At 38.0% G+C, this 26803-nt stretch overlaps 1 protein-coding gene across 3 annotated transcripts in view; it reads left to right on the top strand.

Annotated features, from left to right (window-relative positions):
- zbtb46 (zinc finger and BTB domain containing 46) overlaps positions 1-26803 on the top strand; it is a 143482-nt gene that overhangs the window by 110654 nt on the left and 6025 nt on the right. For 2 of the 3 annotated variants that reach the window (XM_021469915.2, XM_068216876.1), the window contains exon 4: positions 23262-23437. In XM_021469915.2, coding sequence (XP_021325590.1) covers positions 23262-23437 — 176 coding nt within the window. Of the gene's footprint in view, positions 1-11131; positions 11362-13149; positions 13193-13309; positions 19148-23261; positions 23438-26803 lie in introns of those variants that run through there. The other variant, XM_021469914.2, reaches the window with a different exon arrangement.

Genomic DNA, 26803 nt, shown 5'->3' on the forward strand with positions numbered 1-26803 from the left:
CTTATTTCACTTGCAGACAACTAATAGTTGAAGAGACATGGCTAAGCTTATTTCAGTCAATCCATCAAGCTGACATCATAAACAGACTATCATTCCAAGACCAAAACAAACAAATTGTTTACCAGATGCACACCAGAACAAATCGTGATATTAACCAGTAAATAGATGCGTGTTTACTCACTTTATTCGAATGTCAAATTCACTTCACAATAGGCGCGGATTCACGTCATGGGCAGGGCTTCTGTCTGTCCGGTGACTCTAGCTTCGTTGCTAAATGACTAACATGGATTTTATAGAGAAAATGAGTCTACTAGATCCATTTAGAGGTGCACTCAGCTCTGTGAGTTCATCAAATCTTCTAGAAGCAATACCTGGATGATGAAAGCTTTCAGCGGTGATTCAGATTGAGCCCAGCCCAGTTTGATGAACTGCTGTCCGCTGTCAGCAGGAGGACCTTCCCCGGGACACCAACAACAGGTGCTAGGTCATAATCATGCCTCTACAAGAGAAAGCTGCTGGTTGGTTAATGCTCACGAATGTCCGCTGAAGTTTAGCAAACCACTCCACTCATGCCGCTTCATTTGCGCAAATTGCGTTAGTAGCACCGCCTCATTCGCACGTATCGTGTTGCAGGATGTCTATCCGTGTCTTTGCATTGACTTAACATGCAAATCACTCGCACTTGACGCTTCATCCGCGTCTGGTGTGAACGCAGCATCACATTGTGCAGTAGCAAAATAATCATGCTAAATTTTCATTTCATGAAGACTTTTTTTAAATAGTATTACAGAGCTTTCTTGCTTCTCAATGGTTAGTCGTGGCATTCCAAAGTATGGCAGGCTATTACATTTTTTTATGTTCTTTAATTTTAAATAACACAAATTTCACAAAAATAGGAGCAAAGAAACATAAGCAATTTGTAAACATAATTTAAAATCCTTCTTGTGTGGCAATCAATAAATTCGATAAAATTCAATGAAGTAAAGCCTACTGAGCGAATTCTATTTAATTTGCTGTAGATGGGACGTGCTGCACTACTGTTTGGATTTTGCTTGGAATTCAGTTGCTTTGCTTTCGATTTAAAGTTGGAATTCAAATGAAGGGGCTCATAATTGTGCATCTGTTGGCAATCTGTCAGCACAACTGAGCTGGATATTTGGTTATTTTTGGACTGAAATTTCATTAAATTGGACTGAGCATGTGCCTTCCTGGTTGGGTGTAAATGCTTCACTAATGAAGGTAAAACTGTCCTGCAGTTCCAGCTATTTGTCTGCTTCCTTTTTTTTTTTTTTTTTTTTTTTTTTTGCACAACTCATAAGTCATAACACTTGGTGGGTTGTAGCAGACAGTTTTATGAATGTTTTATCCATGCATCCAACATTCAAAATCATATTTATCGCATATTTTTGCAAGTTACACTTCATTGAACACATAGACATTTCCTTACACTATATACTATATAACTGCAGGTAAACTGTTTATATATAATGTCCACCCTATACACTCCCTATAAACTCCTAAACTTTTCTGATTTTGATTGTAATGCAATAATGTAGTTTTTTGTAAAGCTGCTTTGAAACAATACATTTTGTGAAAAGTGTTATTCAAATAAACAGAATTTTTAAACTGAAATTACTTAAACTGAATACTTATTTAATATACAGTTGAAGTCAGAATTACTAGCCCCCCTAAATTATTGCCCCCCTGTTTATATTTTACCCCAATTTCTGTTTACCGAGAGATTTTTTTTTCAAACATTTCCAAAACATAATAGTTTTAATAACTCTATCTAATAACTGATTTATGTTAACTTTGCTACGATAACAGTAAATAATAATTTACTAGATATTTTTCCTATATTTTTTTTTTATTGTGCTGGTAAAAAAGGCTTAAGCAGGTTGACAAAATTTGGGATGAGTTTGGATATTTTGAACATGCAGTTTATGTTAAATATTAACAAAAACCAAGTGTGCATACCTACTCAATTTTAGTTTTAGGCACTTTTTTGTGCATTTGGGAGGGTTTAGGACAGTTTGGGCTGGAAACATTCGAGTGTATCTGGCAACACTGACTGCCATTTTTTCATTGTAATGTTGTGCACTGTAAAAAGTGAAAACTTAAACAAATTACTTTCACTTGTTATTATTGAATGAATTAAGTTAGACAAATTTAATTTATGTGTTTTCACTAATAAAGTTAGTTCGTTCTTTTAGGTGTAACAAGTTTTTGAATTTATTTAGGAGAAAGGAACAGTACAAACAGTACAGATCAATAATTTCCTTCTCATGTTAATATAATAACAATAATACTTTCATATTTTGTGGCAAGTGCAAGTAATGTTTACTATTAACGATAAATTACTTGTTACACTAAATTTATTACTGAAAACTTTCACATTATTCATTAAACAGTAGGCAAGAAGTCCCCGGAAGACCTATTACTTCCAATGAGATCATGAAATTCATCAAGCGGACACTTTATTATCCCATGAGGCCATAAGGGAGGATTTCTGAGTGTCAGTGAAGTAATGCAAATGGCATTGGTAGGTCACACAATAATGACTATAGAGTGAGCGAATTATGTCCAGATTACATTAATATTGTATATAGTACCTTTTAATAGTTGTGAAGTACTTACTTTCTCAATAAAGTATACAATTTAATGTCATGTCTGCTCTTCTGAACAAATAGCATAAGACAAGCTAGCTGGCGGTTAACTTCAGTTGACCCGCAACTCTGTACTAGTTTCTTTTGAATTTGGTGTAGCACAACGTGTTTCCTGTATTCTCGTATCTACGCATCTATGTTTCTACATTCAGAGCAATTTAACATTAGATTAAGAACCCAACAGTAGGGCAAGTTATTTGTTTATAGGGCAAATCATTGTTAATAATATATATATATATATATATATATATATATATATATATATATATATATATATATATATATATTTTTTTTTTTTTTTTTTTTTTTTTTTTGTGATTCACAAGTGTTGTATAAAGTGTTGTATATTTATGATTGTGAATTGCATTATGGGACATTTATCTCTGCTCTGTTGACATTTATCTCTGCTCTGCTCTGCTCTGTTGACTTTTAACGTTGAAAATTCAACTGTACGGTTTAACAAAGTGTTCATCGTTGAACTGCCTGTACCTTCGTATCATCCATGGTAATCCCTTCTGCACTGATGACGTATCCCAAAAAGGCGATCTGTGTCTGGTGAAATTCACACTTCTCTAATTTGGCGTACAGACGATGTTGAATCATGCGTTGCAACACCATACGTACATGTTCAACATGTTCCTTCATCGTGTTTGAATATATGAGGATGTCGTCGATGTAAATGATGACCCAGCGATCCAGCATATCCCGAAAGACATCGTTCATAAAAGATTGGAACACGGATGGACAGTTTGACAGGCCGAAGGGCATTACCGTGTACTCATAGTGCCCCCTAGTGGTGGAAAACGCGGTCTTCCACTCGTCACCAGCACGGATTCTGACAAGGTTATATGCACTGCGAAGATCAAGCTTGGTATAATATCTAGCCTTTCTTAATTGTTCCAGGGCAGGAGGTACGAGGGGTAATGGATAGCGGAATTTTACGGTGATTTCATTGAGCCCTCGGTAATCAATACAGGGACGTAAACTGCCATCTTTCTTCTTTACAAAGAAGAATCCAGCTGAAGCAGGAGATGTAGAAGGTCGGATGAAACCCTTGGCCAATTCCTCGTCGATATATTCAGACATTGCCTTGTGCTCAGGTTGTGACAGAGGGAATATTCGACCCGTTGGAGGACCTGGAATTAACTCAATAGCACAATCACTTGGTCGATGTGGGGGAAGTTGAGTAGCTTTTTGTTTGCTAAAAGCTTCATGTAAGTCATGGTACTCAATGGGGATTAGTTCATCAACGAGTTCAGGTAACACATTGGTGGTTCGTAATGGAATTTTGTGAATGGGCTGGATGCACTGTTTCATGCATGACTCACTCCACTGCAATATCTGTCCGTCCCTCCAGGAGATATGAGGATCATGTCGCCTTAACCAGGGCAGTCCCAACACCAGTGGATGATTAACTGAATCAATAATGTAGAATTGCATTTCTTCAATGTGTAGAACACCAACTTGTAACTGTAGCTTATTCGTAATCATACGGATGCGTCCTTCACCCACAGGACGACCGTCTAGTGCTTCTACTGCAAGACAGGAATCATATGAGCTGAGAGATAGTTCGTGACATAAAGCAAATTTCTTAGATATAAAGTTTCCGGCAGATCCAGAGTCGACAAGAGCCGTAGTATTAATCATTCTTTTATCAAATTTAATAATTACAGGAATCAGTACACTGAAAAGTGCAGGAACATGGGAAGGACTCACTGATTGAACTGGTGTCTGAGGTCGTACGCTGCAGGTGGATTTCCTGTGCCCTGATTGACCGCAGTACAGGCATAGATGATTTTGCAATCGATGCATTCTTTCTTCATGGGTGAGACGGGTGAAACCCAGTTGCATGGGTTCATCAGGGGGCGTGTCACTTGAAACATGGAGCTGTGTGCGAGGATTTCTACGGCTGCGAATCAAATGATCAAGACGGATGGTAAGTTCAATGAGTTCGTTCAATTTCTTTCCTTCGTCACGGCAAGCCAATTCAGATTGTAGATTGATATTCAGACCCCGTCTGAATAGTGTCTTCAGTGTATCCTCAACCCAGTTAGTTTGAGCGGCGAGAGTGCGAAATGACAGGGCGTATTCTGCAGCTGTGTTACGCCCTTGTGTAAGAGAAAGTAACTGCTCACCGGGGCTTCTCCCATCTGCTGGGTGCTCGAACACTTCCCGAAATTGCTTGAGAAAAGTTTCAAATGTGGGATAGTTACATTCCTCCTCCTTCCATATCGCTGTAGCCCATTCCAGCGCTTTCCCCGTTAACAGGTTGCATACAAAAGCCACCCGACTAGAATCAGTGGGATATAATGCAGGTTGTTGGTTAACAAATAGTTTGCATTGCAATAAGAAGCCTTTGCAGCGAGAAGGTGACCCATCAAACTTTTCAGGAAAAGCTAATCGGGGACTTACGGTAGCCGGAGCATTGGAGACATGCGTTGGTTGAGAAGCTGTCATGGTAGCAGGCGGGGTAACTGCAGGATTCGGATGACGGAGTTGCTGCATAGCTCTCACCAGTTCCTCCGTGAGAGAAGTTAGATGGGTGAGTTGTTGATGATGGGTGGCTAACTGAGTGGCTTGAGCGGAAAGTTCAGTCGAGACTTGTGCTAAAGCTGCTGGATTCTGTAGTGGCGAAGTCTTCTGTTGTGATGAGTCAGAAGGCATTGAATCCATTTGCAAGCTTTATTAAGAGCACACATACAAACAAACACAAAGGGGCAATCCAGGAGACAGAACGTGGGACAGGCAAAAGTTCAAAGGCAGGCAGATATCTTACTGGTCAGAATAACAGGCTGGAGATCAGGGGCAGGCAGATGTCTTTCGTAATCGTAGAACAAGCACAGGGTCAGAATCACAGATCAGTCCGAAGCAGGGAGTATGGAACGCTCAGAAATGACAGCCAGGCAAATCAAGACTTCGCAAAGAACCGGAGCGTGAGTGTGGTATATATACACGAGAGCTGATGAGTTGCACCTGGACCGTAATCAGTGCCAGGTAGCAGGGCTTATGGGATTTTGAGTCCGTGAGTCGAATCAGAATTCTGGCGATGGTTCCCTCTGGTGGTGCACAAGAGGGTTGGCATCGCCCTCATTTACAACACAAAGTTATGTTTAATGACATTTTAATAGTTTAAAATAATATAACGTATAAGAATAAGAAATAATAAGAAATAAGAAATAATATATATAGAAAAATGGCCTGTAAAATAACAGACAATGTACTGGCACTTTATTACAAGTTTTTATACCGTAATATACAACACCAACCCAGACAATATAACAAATTAAACTATTAAAAATGTTAATAAATGTCACTTTTTCAAACTTTACAAGGTTAAATGTTGATGAAAGAAATACTGGGGCCCATAATGCAATTTAAAAGCATAAAAAAACAAGGAAAAATTATAAAAGATAAAAAATAGATTACAAAAAAACCTGCACATTTACAGATATTTTACAGTGTACTTCATTTAACTTATAAGAGAGAAATTTTGCTAATCTATGAGCTTAAGTTTTACAATCTTGAGCTAAAACACTGACCTGTGATCTGTGTTTAAAATTCTATTGTAAATGGACCACAGTTGGTGGTAATTAAGTCAAATGCGCCTCAGATCCTATCAAACCTGCACCAAATTGTTCTGAAGAAATTCCTGGAAACTTTTTACAATGGCAATCAAGCACAGTGCATTTCAGTAGGGAATTTTGCAAATACGAGACAATGACGGTTTGATGTGAACCATACATTTAGATTCATTTGCTGTTAATTGGTATAGAAGAGTCAGAGGCACGACTACGATTGCAGATTGTGGACGTGAGGAAAGAGAAATGAGAGGGCGAAGTGTGTTAGTTGGGAGTGGACGTGTAGGAGAGAATTCCAGGAATCTGTTGGTGGTTATGCATTACTGTAACATGTGCATCTGTCCACTTAGCTCTTAACCAGCAACCAACAACAGGAGTCCACAAACATTCTTCTTCTCCAAAAAAAGACATTCAGAAACACAGCGGCTTGAAAGTAGCCCAGTAGCCCAGGATACGTTCTATTTGACCTCTCACATTAATCTAGGTCTAGAACAGGTCTGAAAAATGTGCACATGTTATGTCATGTCTTGCGGCAGTATTTAAAGATGCTGTATCAAGTAAAGAATTTAGAAGGCTTTTATCTGGGGGTGAAACTTTTTTACTGAAATTTCCCTGGAATGTATTTAGTTATACATATATATATATATATATATATATATATATATATATATATATATATATATATATATATATATATATATATATATATATATATATATATATATATGGAATTCGGTTCCAATCAATTGTGAAATTTTAAAAACAGCTATTTCGCGCTAACACTTGAGTGCTCTTGAGCATATTCTAAAAAACCACTGATTTGTCATTGTGTTTACGTTTTCAACAGAAATGACTTACTGTAAAGGTCATAAGTTCACCGAACTCACCGCTGTTTACTGAGTGTAACCACAGATACAGGCACACTGGAGCATTTCAAAGTCAATCAGCTGGTTTGTCTATAAGCTAATATACAGTGCATCCAGAAAGTATTCATAACGCTTCACTTTTTCACATTTTTTATGTTACATTTTTATGTTAGGATGAACTGTCGCCCCAGTCTGAGGTCAAGAGCACTCTGAAGCAGGTTTTCATTCAGGATGTCTCTGTACATTGCTGCATTCATCTTTCCCTCTATCCTGACTAGTTTTTTTTTAGTTTAATATAAGTTAAATATTTAGTTACTTAACACCATACATTTTATTAAATAATGGTTTGTAATTACTGTGATTATTTTACTCAAAAAAATGAAAATGAGATTTAAAAAGGTCAAATTAAAATGATATAAAAGGATCAGTCGATTAAAAATATTGATAACAACTAGTTATCATCATTGATTATACTGACGAATCACAGCAACCTAACTTTACACTTCTGTAATAAGTTTCAAACAATGTAAGTTTCAAAGAATGTTCAAACAAGCTGCAAACAATGTAATGTACAGCCGGTTACAGGGGTCAGAGGCATTCTCAACCCTCCCATTTTTCCAGGGATTCTCCCATATTTTACAGTTCTATACCACTATCATCCTGTAAAGGTATTTTCTCATATTTCTTCCATATTTTCAATCTCTCTACGAAGGGTGGCATTAAGCATTAAACAGTGATCCTTCCTATACGCAACCCATACTACAGAATCCACAGGGGACACCGCTTGCTGTTAAATGTTAGTCTGTTCTGTGTTTTCATTTTATTTAGGCATGGAAACACTTTAAAATAAATATAAAAAACGCAATTCACTTCCTTTTTATTACAGGTGCTGTAATAACAGTCGTATAGCGATGCATGACTGTCAGTTGACGTGCTCTATAGTGATAAATAGATGCAGTTTCTAAACAAATTCTATACACATGATTTAAAGCTGAGCAAAAGTCTGGGTTTTAGGTTCGTGTTTGAACAGACATATACAGATAATTAATAATAATAATAATAACATCTAAAGATGTCGATCTTGTTGAGCTTATCCAAACACCACTAATTTTGTCCTAAATGAGCATAAAAAGTTAGGAAAGAAATCGAATGCTTTCATTATAATGTTAGATGTGTGTATTTTTTAAGTGACACCTCTGTTATTCAATGTAATCAAAGAAAAATCTAAATAAATTGTTATGGTGGGCATATCGCTTATTTTAACATTCCAATGTTGACAGATATTGTCAGGGGGTAGAAAGCAGTAAACAATATGTAGAAAACATGTCAATTGCAAAACATTGTCCTTTTATAGAGCTCACTTCTAATGAACTGGTTTTCTAAATCAGGTTTGTTAAACAAGAGAGACAAACAAAATGTGTGGCGGTTGCGAAGACCACAATTGAGAACTGCTGGTATAGCCTAATCACAAATAACACACTTCATATGCACTTGTGGTTTAGCACAATGAAGCCCTGTCCACATGAACATGGGTATTTTCAAAACCTTCATTTTACTACATGGTTTGGCTGCTCGTCCAAATAAAAACGTAATATCAGGTCACTAAAATTTTATAAAAACTCCAGCAGGATGGAGATTTGTAGAAACTCTGGTAACTGTGTGGTCATGAGGCCACTAAGTTTTTGACACCAGCATGAACGTTATTTTCTGCTTTCTGATTGGTTAACACAGCTTTATTCTAAGTTCCTTAACAATGTATCCCAGTGCATACTTGCTTTTTTATGTGGATGGATATTTTTTAAATCAAAGGTGGGAAAATGGTGTACATGTGGACATAACAATGTGGGCATGAGTCTGTTAGATCCACAGGACAGGGTGTTACCAACAATGTTTAAACAAGCTGCAAACAATGTAGTGCAAATATACAGTTGAAGACAGTATTATTAGCCCCCCCTGAATTATTAGCCCCGCTGTTTATTTTTTTCCCCAATTTCTGTTTAACGCAGAGAAGAATTTTTCAACACATTTCTAAACATAATAGTTATCTCTAATAACTGATTTATTTTATCTTTGCCATGATGACAGTAAATAATATTTAACTAGAAATTTTTCAAGACACCAAGGTTAATTAGGTTAAATAGGCAGGTTAGGGTAATTAGGTAAATTATTGTATAATGATAATTTGTTCTGTAGACTATTGAAAAAAAAAAAAAAAAAAAAAAAAATATATATATATATATATATATATATATATATATATATATATATATATATATATATATATATATATATATATATATATATATTACAGGATCTAATAATTAGGTCCTTAAAACAGTGTTTAAAAATTTAAAACTGCTTTTATACTGTGAAAATGTCCTTGCTCTGTTAAGCATCATTTGGGAAATATTTGAAAAAAAATTCTAAATTCTAAAATTCTTAATTCTAATAATTCTGACTTTACAGACCCCCTTTACAGGGGTCAGGGGCATACCTCTCAACCCCTTCCGTTTTTCCCGAGATTCTTCCGTATTTTACAGTTCTATCCCGCTATCATCCTGCAAAGGTATTTTCCTATTTGTCTTCCGTATTTTCAATCTTTTTATGAATAGTGGAAATAAACTTTAAAGAGCCTGTACTCCCTATAATCAAACCCATACCTCCGAACCACAAGGGGACGCCCCTTGCTCTTAAATGTTAGTCTGTTCTGTGCTTTCATTTTATTTAAACGTTGTGCCTCATAATGATTAATAGACAATGTTTCCCAAACAGATTCTGTACACGTGATTTGAAGTGGACCAAAAGTCTGGGTTTTGGGTGCGTGTTTGAATAGACATATACACATAATTAATAATAGTAATATCTAAAGATGTCGATCTTGGTGAGCTTTTTTTGTCCTAAATGAGCATAAAAAGTTAGGAAAGCAATTGAATGCTTTCATTATAATGTTAGGTGTGTGTATTTTTAAAGTTATACCTCTGTTATTTAATGTAATTAAACTAAAAATCTAAATAAATGAGATTCACAGGATGGGGGGTTGCCAAATTTGGTCCTCGAGAGACACAGTTCCGCAGAGTTGCACTCCAACCCTAAACAAACACACCTGAACAGCCTAATCAAAGCACACGGGTTACTAGAATGCTAAAGGCAGGTGATGTTTTTATCAAGACTGATTTAAAGCTCTGAAGAACAGTGGCTGTCTAGGACCATTTTTGCCCACCACTGACAATAGGGTCTCCTATTCATCCTTTTAGCTTTCAGGATAGTGCTGGCGAGTGCCTCCTTTCTGGCCACTTTGTGCAATTTGCTGAGACTGAAACAATCTATGAGCAGACTTCTACCTAACAAATTGGTGTCAAATAGAATTTTTGTTTCTGGAGGTTTTACATGGATTGCATGAAAAAGCCTGTAAATGGCAGGGAAGTGTTGTGGCAAAAATTATGTACCGTAAGATTCCCAGTCACTGGTGGAGAAAGAGTTAAAGACAAATCACATATCTATTCATCTATCCTTTCACCAAAATGTCAGCTAAAATGTCACCTTAGTCCTTAATTTGTATAAATATTTTACCTTTCTCTGAACTTTTACCTCTCCTACTCTTGGTGTCTGCTGAATCGCATGGCTACATGTATATTATGTTTGAACTTTTGCACAGATTCTGGCAAGTAGCCTGACATGGTTTTAAAATGAAGAGAACTTCCACCCATCATTTAAAAGCCTCTTCTTTTCAATGTCTTTATCTCTCACTTACACACACACACACACATGGCCATCCCTAGCGTGGGCTCGTGGGTGGATTGAGAGGACCAAAAAACAGAGCGAGAGAGGCCAAGCCCTAACCCCACTCCGGTCTCTTCATCTCTTCCTTCTTCCCTCTCTCTGGTTCTAAATGAAGGCTATGTGTGCCCCTTGCCCCCTTCTTCCCCTCCTCCTCTTCCTCCTCCTCTCTCTCTGCTGCTGTGTGGAAGATGGCCGCTGGTCTGAGAGTAGGTGGGTGAGACTCATTTCCTGTGCTCCTCAGGGCCTCGTTGCTCCAATGGCAGCAGCAGCTCCCACCATCCAGGGGGCCTGTTTGGTAGCAAACACGGGGCGTCTTCATCTTCTCCTCCATCTACTCTTCCTCCTCTTCCTCTTCTACTGCCGCCTCCACCATCCATGCTACAGCCCCCAGGGGCCCACTATATGCCACAGTCTGGCGGCCCCCCAGACAAGCTCTATGCGGAACAGGCCCCGAAGGCCTCACCCACTGAGGTAAGTCCAACAAACACCCAATAGGCCACTTATCTTTCAGTTCTGTGTCTCTTGATATATCTTTTTTAAGAATGTCTTGTTTCTGTAGATTCACTGTTTTTTTTTTTTTTTTTTTTGCTGCTCTGCTCCTGCAAGTTCTTCGCATTTTTAATTCATGTTTCTGTCTTTTTCTTTTTATCTTTCTGTGAGCAAAATAAAGACCAGTGCACAGGTTCATAATGAATTAAAATTGCCATAGTGCATGAATGTGTGTGTGAATGTGAAAGTCTGGGGGTGTTTTCTAGTACTGGAGTGTGGCTGGAAGGGCATCCACTGTGTAAAACGTATGCCGGAGTAGTTGACGGTTTATTCTGCTGTGGCGAGCTCTAATAAATAAGCTGAAGAATGTGAATGAATGAATGAATTCTTATGGCAATTAGTAAATATTTAACATTTTGGTGGGTAATTAGTCATTTGTATAAAGTTATATGACCTGTTTTTCCAGCTTATGCCACAGTGACAGCCAATTATTGGTGTGGGTTTCATGCTTAACTAAAAAAAAAAAAACCTACAGATGAGACTGTATGTATTCATTTGAAATTATGTTCTCCTGTGAGATCAGCAGGCCTTAATTTGTGCCGGAACAAGCTGGATCCGGCACCTCTGAAATCTGGTTCAGTACCTAATTTTACCGATCCCCTTCCTCACACATACACACACCCTCTACCCACTCTTAACTTTCTTCAGTGACACCTCACAAATTAAGCACTGGAGATTAGTGTAGATTTTCCAATACTTTGGGCTTAATAATACATAACTATTTAGCAAAAATGTGATTAGACATTTAAGATTGGGGGACACCAATCAGCCAATAAAACCCATACTAATGAACTATTTGTACTTTTTGCGATCACGTTCGTCCTAAACTCTATAGTGGTTATGTTTACTAACCATATTTAAACTAATTCCATTGACCTCTGCTGATTCTATCCCAAAACTACAAAAAAAAAAGGAGTTGAGGGTGCCTATTGTCTTAATACCAGTACAACTGTCAGTTTGATTAATATATTGATAATATCTGCCCTCTTCTGATAAAAGGGGGATCCAGGTGGCTATAGAAATCAATAGTGATGGAAAATGCAGAGGGGCAGGGTGGGTTTTGTTTTCTTGGGTGAGAGCAGGAAATTGCATTCTCCCTGTGTGTGCTGAGGTGGCATTTGGTTTCGCAGGACCTCCCCCCCAAGAAGTTGTACCATCTCTGTGGACAAGCCATCTGTTTGCTTAAACCATAATGTGTCACTCTTACGCAAGGGAGGGCGGATCGAGAACAAGGGGGATGGGCCACACCTATACACGTACAAGCTGCATGCCACCTAGAGCACAAGTTAAAAAAAAAACAGTCAGCTCTGTAACCCTCCACCTCCCAAACAAACACACACCTATTCACATAGACAAATGCCGAATATCCTTTTGTGTCCCAAGAGCGTAACCTGTTGCATCTGTTGTTAGAAACCACAATTTGAACCACATTACTGGCTGTGTACCAAATATTGCTTTATGCATATAACATTACAATATTTCTACTTAACATTGTTTGTATGCTATCTTTTGCATCTCATGTTTTGTTGCCTTGACTGTTCTGCAGCCAACTGTTTCTCTGCTTTTCTTTCTTTCTTCAAGATCTCTTCCTTTTCCATTGTGTCTGTGTTTTACCTCTTGAACTTGCATGCCTGAGGAGTACCTCTATACAGACTTGTGATCCGAAGTACACAAGTGTTGATTTGCATGTGTGTGTGTGTCTTCTTACAGGAGGAAATGCAAGAGGAAGACAATAGTCCAAATAACAATGCAGGTATGCGTGGCGTCTGTGATGCCGATGGCCCGCCACATGACTGCCTGTTATTTTTCACATTCATAAGCTGATATCCTGGCGTTAGTTCTCACCTCTCTCTCCCTCCCTCCCTCTCAGAGCTGGAGCGCATCCAGGTTCCTGTAGAGGAAGATCAGATGGTGGAGGAGAAGCATGGAGTGTGTGTGGCGGAGGTGCAGGGCGGAGGGCCGGGCTGGCGGCAGGAGCTCGCCTGCTCTCTGTGTAAGCAACTGTTTAGCAGCCTGCTTCAACTGAGACAGCACGAATACAGCCACACGCTTTCACTTATGGCTCTCTCACTGGACTGCCTCGACCACCATCGCCCACTAGTGGCCTCCGCGTCTCCGCTCAACCCTCAGCCGGCACGCTACCACTGCTCGCAGTGTCCGGCCAGCTTCACTCTCAAGTCCAACGCAGACCGCCACGAGAAGACCATCCACCTCAAACGGAAGCTGATGCAATGTGTGTACTGCCTCAAGCACTTTCGTGACCGCACGGACCTGAACCGCCACCTGTCGTCCGTGCATTCCAGCGAGCGAGTGTACACGTGTCCCGCCTGCTCCCGAACCTTCAGCACACAGAAAAACCTGGCCACCCACGGCAAGGTCTGCTGTCAATCGGGAATCTCGCCCACTGAGCAGTTATGGAACTTGCATGGTTTAAAGGAAGACCATCACGGCCATATCCATGTAGACGATTGATTCACCAAACCAGCAACACTTTTTATTGGATTGATAAGGGAATGTGTAACACACCAAGTCGTCCCAATCAAGGTCTTTTGGCCACAGCACTGTTGACATTTCTACCTTCATTTTTACTGTATGTCAGATTTGTTTATTCTGGAAATAAAATCCAAATCGTCTTTCGTTTTTGCTTTAAATGACTACCGAATATGGCTGCCGATTTCTATGCAAAATTTCTATGCAAAATTAGGCATTATTTCTCTTTACGCATAAAGAGCTGTCTGATCTTTGCACCACCCAGGATTATCCAAGATCTAACGTAAGACTGGAGAACACAGTGATCTCAGTGCATTTTATGCCAATGCTTTTTCCTTTTTGGGTGGCTTTGCACCCCTCTTTTTTTTACTACTGAACTAGTCATGTGCTTATTCTGCAATATTGGTTTAAGCACGGGGGTATCTGTAACTGGTCGAAGTGTTAAGTAGTGAATTCAGCTGTTAAATCTGAGCACAATGCTGCCCTCTGCAGGAAAATCTATCTCTTGTGTCCTGTGCTCAACTAGAAGGAGATGATGAGGGATGAGGATAGATTAGGGAATGTCCTAAATCTTTCATCCTGCTACATCTTCTTGTGTGTGTGTGTGTGTGTGTGTGCGTGTGTGCTGTATACGAGTGAGTATGTGAGTGCGGGAATTATGTCAGTAATTAGCTCTTCTCTGCTCTCACCCGTGCTGACCCTAAATTATACAGATAAATGAGATGTGAAAGGAAAAGACATAAGCCCTTTAAAGTTGTGATCAGTCCTTGTGTGTTCTCACACTATCCTACAAGCAACATAGCCAGTGGAAAAGAAAAAGGGGTGTTTTCTGGACCCTTTCCAACACAGACAAAATCAATTGTGTGTGTTTTCATATGTTTTCTAATAAATATTTTAGAAACCTGTTTTTGACGGGTTACTGTCCTGCAGTGTTTAGCTCTAACAAGAATTAAGCACATCTGAATTTATCAAAGCTCAGTTTCAAATAGAAAACTATATGGCTGTTAACACCTGGTCAGCTTTGTGTGTGTGTTTTTTTTTTTCTGATCAGATCTGAAATGGAGTTGAATATATCTGATCACTCAAAACACTTATTGAAGGGGGCCTGAGACACATTCCAGATGAAACTAGAAAGGTCTAAATGCAGCACAAAAATTTGACCAGTTCCAAAATGTAAAATTAAAAAACGTGAGATAGAGCTGGCCAATTAATCGAAAGTAGTCAAAATCGACATTTAGAACCTATAATTAATCACAATTTTCCAGGACAATTTTTTTGTAATTACTTTTCCTACGTGTTGCGTGACCCCACTTCATTACTTCTGTGGCCACTTTGCAGCCCCATCTGATCTGTGGTGAAATAGGATGATGGACATATTCTTGAGCCTTACTTTGCTCTACATTCACGATGATTGGAAGCTATGCCAGAGATGCCTTTATCAGTATATAATAACTTGTTAGTGAACTATAATGGGCAAAAAGATTGAATAAATAAATAAAATAATCATTCATTAATAATAATCAGGTTAAAATGTTCAATTAATCGAGATTTAGATTTTAGGCCAAATCGCCCAGCCCCAATGTGAGAGCATGTACTTAAATGTAAAACACAATGCCACAGATGACAGTTTGGGATGTTTGCTTTATTTTATTAAAAATGTTTCATTCTATTTTTGACTAGTCGTTAAACGTTAAATGAGCAAAGAATGTTATTTTTTATAATTCATTTTCTTTTTGGCTTAGTCCCTTTAATAATCTGGGGTTGCCACAGCGCAATGAACCGGCAACTTATCCAGCATATGTTTTATGCAGCAGATGCTCTTCCAGCTGCAACCCATCACTGGAAAACACATACACACTCATTCACAAACACATACACTACGGACAATTTAGCCTACCCAATTCACCTGTACCGCATGTCTTTGGACTGTGGGGGAAACCGGAGCACATGGAGGAAACCTATGCGAACACAGGGAGAACATGCAAACTCCACACAGAAACGGCAACTGACCCAGGCAAGGCTCGAACCAGCATGTCAGGAAGGCTGAGCGGTCTAAGGCGATGCAATCAGGTCGCAGTCTCCCCTGGAGGCGTGGGTTCAAATCCCACTTCTGACAAACCCTTTGGCTGTGTGCTCAGGTTCAAGTCTTTAACTCTCTGGCGCCAAGTACGAGTGATAAAGTAACACTGACAAATCGCCGCATCAATCTCTTTGTGTCACAGTTCACGCTAGAATGTTATATTAATATAAAATAACAGCATTAACAACAGAAACATATCACACACTAGTGTGTATTTCTATGAATGGGAATGAAAACTAACAGAATGATATGGCATTTCATCCCTTTCAAAAGGCACAGTGTTTAGATTTTGAAGAGGTTAAACACAAATCAATGTAAACCCAAACTATTCAAAAATAGATGGTTCAATTAGCCTATAATGAACACAAATGAAGTACAAAGCCTGAATCCAAGATTAAAACATAATTTAAATGCCAAATATGATGTATAGCTTACATTTCTGTAAAAATAACGTTTAAACAAGTTTCAGATACACCGCATTTTAAGTTGACATGATGTAGTTAAATTTGGTAATAGTGGGATTTGATTTATCACCGCGGACCGGTCAATACTTGTCACACCTCTATTGGAAATATGAATTTCTCTAGAAACTCTAGAAAAGATACGTATGCAAATGGCCCCTAAAAGGCCGCCAATCTTTACGATCTCCAGCAGTTGATCTTTCACATGTTGGATTCACCTGACTTGTTGACAAATGGGTTGTGCATCTTCCCCTTAGCAAAGAAACTTTCCAGAGATGATTATTTCTTACTCATTTTGCTGCTTGTGGGTTATTCTTTGGTGTTCAAGTGACCAAGATGTAAACGAGAGAAATTTTTTTTTTTAAATATAAGATAGTTCAGACTCAGATAATAAGTAAAACAGAAATAATTATTGATTTCTTGTGCAGCCCGGTAGTAATTGATCCATGGACTGGTACCGGTCTGCGGCCCAGTGGTTGAGGACCACTGCATTAAGCCCAAGAGATAGTAGGTTCTCCCATTCATGATTTAACTTTCTGTAGTGTGTCTCTCATTGCAGGTGCTATACGCTTTCAATGCACACCTCTATCAAGACCACACTGCTGGTCCAAACAGATTTCCTCCCAACAGTTAAAATGGCATTACATCATGACAGTATGGACTCAACCACAGGGGTTTCACAGACATCCCAGGGTGAGAATAGGCATTGCCGGGGGAACTTCCAGGCGACTTTGGTTGTCTGGTTTTAAGTGTTATTAGAAATTTAAACCTGACTAGAAACTTCCAAACAGAGCTAAACTGAGTTTGAGCTTAACTCTGCAGGACACTTGCCTTTCAGGAGCAGGATTAGACTCTCTTTTATGTAAAATCTGAAAGAGTTTAGCCATTTTTGAATGATTTTTTAAAAAACGGAAGCATCTAAAAGCAAACTTGTTCCTGTAGCCCAACTGTAAAGGCTGATTAATACTTCTGCTTCAAGCGCATACATATGCTCTAGCGTAGCCTTCGCGGCGTCACAAAGCCCTCTCTATGACTGTCACGGACACTGACATGCACTTCTCAAAGTAAATGTAACTGCACATTGCAATGACATGTAGCGCAAGCTCTGTGATTGGTTGGCTAAGTAGCTGTGATCAGTGTGGTCGGGACCAAGAGCCATGCGAACCCATTGGAGCGAGTGTTTACAAGTTCCGTGAAGTAGCTCTAGATGGAAACTGTTGTTTTGTGTTGATCTTATGATAAAAGTTGTTGCATGTTTCTGCCTCTGAATGAGCGAGTTTTAGCTGCTTGTACATTAAGGTAGCATTCAGAAAAAACAAAACACCCATGAAGAAATTCGACACAGAGGAACATAAAAACCTCACTGTCAGCTAACGTTTCGAAAAGTGTTATCGCAGATAAACACAAACAGCACGCAAAAGTATAAACGCATGACTTTGGTGATCATTCATCGCAAAAGTATAAGTAAGCCTTTAAGTGTTTAGCTGAGACCTTCTCAGTGTTCGGTGGATGCTGAGAGCTAAGAGAGTAGCCCACCAGGAGCAGGATTTGGGCAGGTCTTTTCTAAAGTGAATTTTAATTCCTCTGTAAGGTTAGTCGTGTGAGTGGTCTGACCACAGTTGTACTGCATCTAATTAAGAGTTCAGGGAAATCTCCAAAGCAGTCAACACTCGTAGTAATTCCTGGAGGCACTGTTTTTATGTTAATTGTAACTTTCACACCACAACAGTTATGACAAGTTCATTAGTGTATCAGTGGGTGCTTACACACTAGAGGAAGCTCTGATGAAGGAAAATGTATGTTAGATCCACTCTGAGGGTTTGGATGGGTTTAGAAATTCAGCCAATATAAAATGCGATTGGTCAAAAAGACTGTCAGTGCGCATTGCAGCAAAGGTTAACATTTTCACAACTTTTTTTTTTTTCGTTTTGTCTTTGTGATGGACTGTCCTTATTAAAATCAATGAACTTGCAGTGTTTTCAGATGCAGGGTAAACCCTTGGGTGTATGTGCTCTTATGCAGTAAATCAAATGTGGCAATGTGTCAACATCGCTCTTACTGACACAGCAGTGAAGAAGAAAAGTGGATTGTCACACTAAGACCACCTAAATTACCCATATGTCTTATACCCAAGACACCCACTGGCCTCTTCATTTTATGGTTTTCTTTAGGAAGATATGGAGATTTTTGTCAGGCATGTGAAGGTCTGTTTCCGTCTACATTTTGCATAGACTATTCAATCTGTGTGTTGTATGAGAAGTTTTATTCTATTTCTTTGTCAGTCAAAACGTCTGCTCGGAATGCAGTCTGAAAATGAAAATGTGGTATAATAGTAATCTTTCAAACAGTGTTGTGGTGTGTTGAATGTGGAGTGATTTGTGAAAGGAACCACTGTTTAGCACCTATGCAAAGAGAGAGAGATTTGCACTGAAGTTTTCAAGGTCTTGGCACTTTCTCCTCAGGAAACAAAAAGACTGATGCTCTCTGACTGAAATGTGGATGTAAAAAATGCATCAGAAATTTCAGGCACAGATGTTTTGAATTGCACTATTTTTATTACTCTACATAAAAAAGACTGCTAGAATGAAGACAGATTCTTGTAGATCATGTATTTTGGAAAAATATTGTTGTGTAAATGGTTGTTTGTAAGTTTGTAGACAATAAATTTTAATGTAAATCATTCTGAAAACTTGTTTTTATTTGTTCTAAGAAGACATTATATGCTACCAATTAAATATGAAATACTATTATCCAGTTAGCAAAATTATTGGAGGTTTAATACATATTTACAACTTAATGTACTTACAAACTAAGATCCTTCCTTTTTGAAATGGTTCATGTACAAGAGGACAGTTGGATTTTGTCTGATTGTATATAGATTTGTACAACACACAGTATAGACATGGGCCGGTATAAGATTCTGACGGTGTGATAACCATGAATATAAAAAAATAACCATTTCACGGTTTTGCTTTATAGTGACTACTCCTCTAAGATATACTCTTTTTAAATGTCTGGGTAAAAAACAAGAACCTTTTTCTCCTTTGAACACAACATTTTTTATTTTGAGAAACGTTTAAAATATTTTGGAGCAGTAAACATGTCAGGCTAGATAACCCAAATGATATTCGACTTCCGCTGTTGTCATCAGTTAATAAAACACAGATTTCTTTACAATTTAAAACGGCATCTTTGGAGATATTTTCTGCTGGAAAAAAGTAAATAAAAAAGTAAATAAAAAATGGTACACATACCCTAGGAATAGTAGCACAAAATTTTGACTGTTTTAAAACCTTGACTTTTCCAAACAGTGGTATACTTTAAAAACAATTATCGTCCCATGCCTAGTACAGTACATTGTATCTGGTACTTTTTTATTACCAAGTCAGTTGAGATTCCAAGTGAGGCTTACCAATAATAAAATGTGAACTAGGCATGAGATGATAACTGTTTTCAAGATATACCGCGGTTTGGAAATGTCAAGTTTTTTTTTTTTTTTTTAATTGTTTGTTAAAATAAAAACAAAGTGCTAAATTTCGCTGCAAAAAATCTCTAATCGCTAATAATAACTCCTGTATAGCAGTAACATTCTGTCACTCGATGACACTGGAATACCCAGTAAGAAAAGTCTAGTGGCTGAGAATGATCTTTTTACAGTGTCTGGCATAATGTTAATGTTGTTGTCTTGTATTTACATGGACTGTGTAATAATAATAATAATAACACCGGTGTAGTGCTGTCCCAATTCTTAAGGGAAAATCTTGAAGCCCTTTCCCTTCAAACTCTGTTTCAAGGGCCAAAGGGAAGGGGAAAGGTAGGGGTACAAAAATAGAATTGGATTGGGCCTAAGAGGCACACAGTCCAAGAGCATCTGATGTTGTCAGAACAACCCCAGTTCCAAACAAACCCACTAAAATAACTTAAAATGCTGAATAATGCACACCAGGTCAATAATTTCCAATGTTAGTTTTCAAGTACTCACTCGTGCATAGACTGGACAAGTAATATCCATGATGTCAACACTTGCACAAAATCAAGTTTTGCATAGAGACAATAATAATATGGTTTTCGAAAATTTGCACTTCAGGCTTCTGAAACATCTTTCTGTTAAATTTTTTTTGTGGTAGTGTACCATATTTTCTACTTCGAATTCTGGCCTCTTTCATAGTTCAGAACTGACCCTTCAGCTGTTTGAGAAGTATAGATTTTCAGATTCTGTAAATATGTTGGTGTTGCTCCACAAGTTTATCGGGTCTTTTATGCCTGTATTATAAAAGTAAACCTGAGCTTTAGGTATGTTCCTACCTAAATGTTGCTCATCCGCTTATTAGCTGAGCCAGTCTAGACCACTGTCTAATGAGATTACAGTCATCGCAATATGAATAGCACAAAGCACATGCACTGTGGTTGCTTCTGTCTGAATCAGGGGATAGAAAAATTCCAAGAACAAGACGGGGTTGAATTGATGTTTGGTTTTGTGAGTTTGGGTTGATAATTTGTGCAGCAATTGTTCAGTAAACAATAGGAAGCTATGTTATGCTATGCTGCGTTGTGGGTTTTTCATCTTTCTTTGTTGAATTTGAGCAGTAAAATCTGTTTCGGTGCTGTGGTTGCTAAGGAAACTGTCTTTTGGGGCTGCTTTTGGTAGCTAAGGGCAGGTGAGTTGGGGAGAGTATCCCTCTTGCAGTTTGTCAGTGCTTGAAGAGCATTGGCTAGCTTCAGTGTCTGCATCTAGATGACACAATGAAACGACAGAAGGGATTGAAAAAGGATTGCACAGTATGTAGATGTGAAAGTGGCAGAAACAATACTATGATGAACACTGACTCTCGCTAAAATCATATCGCATGTTCATATCACTGTTTATCCCAAAAATTCTAATAAAAGAAATGACTCCCTTTCACACGGTTTACACTTAGCAGGTTTGGTTAGATCAGTCAAACTCTGGTGCTAATGCTTTGTTGATGCAGTTCATTTTATACTGCAAACCAAATGTCTGTCCACACCAAATAAGTAGACCAAGAATGCTCTTTCTGTCTTGGATCTCTTTCGAACAAATTCTGGCGCAGTTTGACTGTAATATGAATGCAAAACAAACTAAAAACAGACCATTATTTTTTCCTCAGAAGCGATAAAAAAGGAAATTGTTCTATGATTAGTCTAAGAACACCTTTACATTTTGTTATTTTTCTTTGCATTTTGAAAATAAATTCTAGTCCTCCCAAAACACTATACTAATATACTATCCACACATTTGGCATTATAATTTTCACAATCTTTTGTTGTCGTGTCTTTCGGGTGCAAAAATGTCCTCTTTGTATCCTATTTTCAAATGTATTCATTTTCATTCCCAAACATGCTACTTTTTACTCCTACATTAAGTAGTATTTATAACAGATACTTTTACTCTACTTGCACTAAATTTTTATGCAAGTAATGGTACTTTTACTTGAATATGATTTTTTTAGTAATTTTTCCACCACTTAAAACATGTAAAGTACAGGGTGGGCCATTTAAATGAATGCACCTTAAAAACTTATTGGTAATTACACAAGAAAAATTGTCTTTTTTTTTTTTTTTTTTTTTTTAAATAAAGATCATGGTTTTCTCACGATTCTGTAGATATAAAATTAAAGTTAATTTGAGTGGGCTATTATTATTGTTATTTCTCAAACATTCTGTAAAAAACTCTAATAATATTATGTATACATCTACTGTTGGTTACAATGCTAAATTTTGTATAGACTTGGAATGGTGGACTTGAACAGACAATAAATTGGTACTGGTCATTAATAAACAGTAAAGTGATGACATCAGAATACGACTTTTCATAATTATAATTATTTATTCAACTATTATGTTTGAGACATATGCTTGCAATCTGTCATTGACAACATTATTAGATTTATTTATTTTTCTACTGGTAAAATCAGAAGTCAGAAGTCATGGTCAGCTCACGTCACGTGTGATTTTGCGGCCACGAATACATCATTATATGAAGACAGAAATTACATTTTTGGCTGAATTATACCTAATAAATACAGTATGTGACCATGTTGTAAAACAATGTTTGCATGGCTTCTCTCCTAAACTTGAATGTATGATTGGCAGAATGGTAGAAATGCCGGATTAAGATCTAATGACTATGACTAAGCTCTGCTAGCTAGACAGAAATTTGGTCATCTGACATTCCAACCTAAATCTAACCTAATATTAACGTCATCTGATGTTGTGGGCCTGCTGAGCAGTAACTAAAATGCACTACATAATGTTACGTTTACACACATCCACAAATTTTTACAACATACACTTCTACTCTTTTGCACTACATTTTTTGGCAAGTAGAGATACTTTTACTTAAGTGTGATTTTTAATTGCTTGATTGCTTGATTGCTTGATTGCTTGATTGATTGATTGATTGATTGATTGATTGATTGATTGATTGATTGATTGATTGATGACCTGGACATTGGTTAATTCTGAGGTCAAGTCATGCTTTAAGGTTTAACAAAATTCTCCTAAAATAATAATAGCCCCAACTCCACCCATTAAAACAATTATGGTTAACATGAATCAGCTCATTATGCTAATGCCACAGAGGCAGCTGTTAATTAAAGTCACAGAGAGATAGAGAAACAGAGAGATTAACCCAGTGCTTTGGTAAGTAGGTTTGGCCATGTGAAGGACTTTTAACACCTCTCACATAGTAACTTTCATACTTGCAGTGGCTTAACCTGCATGTGTTTAGACTGTGATCAACTCTCCTCACATCTTTTCATCTCTATCCACAGTTAACGACTTCACAGTGATCAGGAAGAAGTTTAAGTGCCCATACTGCAGTTTTTCCGCCATGCACCAGTGCATCCTGAAGAGGCACATGCGCTCACATACAGGCGAGAGGCCTTATCCCTGTGAGATCTGTGGGAAGAAGTTTACCAGACGGGAGCACATGAAACGCCACACGCTGGTGAGTGCAATAGATTGTTTTATTACGAAACAGGGATTAAAATTGCTACAATGTTACTTTTTGTTCCTGGTGCGGTTGGCTTTTACGCAGCAAAACTTCTAAATGGATCAAAATAGTTAAAACAAGTCACGTGCGAGAAAACTCTCCCCACTTTTGTCAGAGTTTGGTCTATTTTTCAGGATTCAGCTCAGCTGTCATACGTTGTTATTTTTATTTATGACAATGAGAAGTATAAGGTGAAATGTTCCTCTATATAAATACAGTTTTCCGTATTTTCCAAGATCAATAGGGTAACTCCTGCAATTTGCTTCATTGTGGAGTTCATCGTCATTAAAGCAGACGACCTGATGGTTTGCCCCTTCTGTGTTTATCATTGTGCACAAGAAGGAGCAGTAACTGCCCCATTTTGGACGTCATTTAGGGATGTAATTTTAGACCTAAATATTGTGTATATAATAAATATTGATATTGTGTAGTCCTATAACAGGGATATTCAACTGGCGGCCCGTGGGCCGAACCCGGCCCCCCGAGGCAATATGTTTAGGCCCTCCAAATAGTGTGACTAAGACATCAGAAATATAGTTATAGTTATGAAGTGACGTCTGTTCAATACACCATGTGCTGCACTCCGTGAGACACCATGAGCGAGTAGCGCGGGCAGCCAAAAATATTTGGATATGTTTGTAGAAAAGGTCTTTTGTACTGTGCATTGATATCAACAATAGGGATGCAACGATTAGCCGATTTCACTATCAACTGCGCTTTAATCCGTCACAGTTAATTAATCATAAAGGCTTCTAAGCAGCATATCTGTTGCACAGAACAAACGAAACTGCTGCAATTAAACAAAGTTATGCCAAGTTACCAACTGTGGGGTAGTTTAAATTTCCAAGTATGCACACCAACGCTAATATGCACACACACCGGATTAACTAATAACCGTAAAAAGATGATAACCCTAAAACCATGATTATTCTTTAGACTATATAATCGTACAACCAAAATCTATATTTGTTGCATCTCTAATTGTTATGCAGTTCAAAAAATAACATATGAATGTGTCTGAAAGTAAGAAAGCCTGCTAAAGCAATGCACTGCTTTTGTTATGCTCTGAAATATAACATTTGAATGTTTGTTAAAAAAAATGGTCTATTGTACAATGCACTGATATTATGTAGTTTCAAAATACAATATAGTAACGTGGGTGTCTTAAAGAAAAATACAGCATATGGGCTCTTATATGCAGTTGTGTTATCACTATTATAGCAAGTCATATCTCTCCGGCTCTTTGTTTGGGATGCTTTTCATGAACTGGCCCTCAAGACAAAACTAATTGAATAGCCCTGTCCTATAATGTGCACGTATGAGGATGCCGCTGACAATATGCAAGCTCATGAAATCTTTTTAAATGCGTGCGGCTATGCACACTTTTTCCTCTCACAATTGCATGTCATGACCACGTCCACTCTATGTACATTATAAATAAACACATCAAATTTAATACCTGAAAGTTTTGTAAGTTTAGATGATATTACAAATGTATAAAAATATATTTTAGAAATAGTCAAACCTATTAAAAGGGAAAGTGAAAGTGATTATTTGCTATGTATTAGCTATGTATGATTTTTTTTCAGGGTGGAATGTTAGATTATATTAGGTTACACAATACAACTGGACTTAATATGTTAAGGCCTTTAAACGATTTAATGTCTTAAAACAGTTCTAATTGTTGACTGACTAATAGTTTATTCACACGTAGAATAAAGAGTCTACTAAATTACAGGAAAATTTATATTCTGTGGACACAAGAGCACTAAACCAAGTTAGTGGCGACATCTAGCGGCGGTGTGTGGATGTGTCAAGACACTAGCCGCATTTCCACTATCGGGCCAGTGCGAGCCAGGGCTTTTATCAGGCCAGGCCAGGCCAATCGCCCAGGAGGTTGAGCAGTGAGGCCGAAATCATGTCGCGTTTCCATTGTCGGGCTAGTAGCTCGCAGCGCGTCACGCAAACCCCGCCCCCAGAACATTCCCGAATCGAACGTCACTCAAACCGCCCACTTCAGCTGGAATCAGGCAGATAAAGCACACCACATCATCACGAAACTATTAAAATTAGGACAACCAAAACAAACAAATGACACGTTACTGTACAGCAGTACAATGTATGTGTATACGCACATACCTGTGTGTTCTCATTCATCATATTCATTTACCCGACTGTTGGCATCGAAATCCAGTGGTCTTGCCACTCACGGAGGGACCCAGCGCAGGGAGCGCACACATCCATAATATAACACCACATATATAAAATTCTCATCACCAAATATAAATCAGTGGTAAGAATTTGTTCATACATAGCCTCATTTTCATAGTCAAGGGTTGTAAAAGATATCAATATTAATTCTAGATCAGAAGTCGAGTTAACCAAAAAGTTAAAGATATTTTTTTAATAGTTTCATTTTTATTAGACAGCAATCTTTCACTTTTATTTTTGACTTAAAATGCACTTTTACCGGTAGTAATGATCTCTACTCAACATTTTCTCTTCTTATAGCCACATGCTTATTACATATCCATAATACACTGTGATATGGCCTAGTTTGTTAGTTCGTTGGATCATATTGCTTTTTCACTACAACTAAACTGTTCTGGAGTTCGTTTCAACCGAGCTGAGAACCGATTGTTTTGGCAATAATCATAGCACGATTGTGGAGTTCACATAAGTCCAAACAAACTGAGCCAAGGGGGCAAATGCACCAGATTCCGAAACAAACGTCTAGGTGTGATAACACCCTAAGACAACATTGTGAAACCAATAAGTACATTGTTGAAACTACATGTGAAGTCCAATAAGTACATCTGGGCGTTTACGATTAGCAAAAACACAATCAAAAATAACCCACAAAATGTAATGATTATTGGAATTTGACAAATTTCTAAGCGCATGCTTTAACATTTCTTCTTTTTTAATGAAAGACTCAACAGCATATGTGCTTTTCGTAAAGATGCTTGTGTGGGAGACATTGGAGTCTCTAGTGGGCCTCTATTAAATACAGGATTCCGCCGTATCCCATAAACCCCTCTTATCTCAGTTTTTCTCTGCCCTTATTGCCAGCAGTCCTTTTAACACCTCCTCTCCTTTTCTCTTTCTTAAAGCCTGTATTTACTGTATCTTCTCATGGGAGGCACTCATAAACATGCTTTGGCACATGTTCTGGGTCTCTGTGTGGCTAAGAGACGTGCCACAGAAATTAGCTCTGGTTTTAAGCATATCAAAGGGCCTGTAATAGTGTGACATGATAACAGACAGCGCTGCTTCTGCTTAGCGCTGAAACGTTTAACACCTAAACATTGCTTAATTCAT

This window comes from Danio rerio, chromosome 23, assembly GCF_049306965.1.
Source record: "Danio rerio strain Tuebingen ecotype United States chromosome 23, GRCz12tu, whole genome shotgun sequence".
NCBI lineage: Eukaryota > Metazoa > Chordata > Actinopteri > Cypriniformes > Danionidae > Danio > Danio rerio.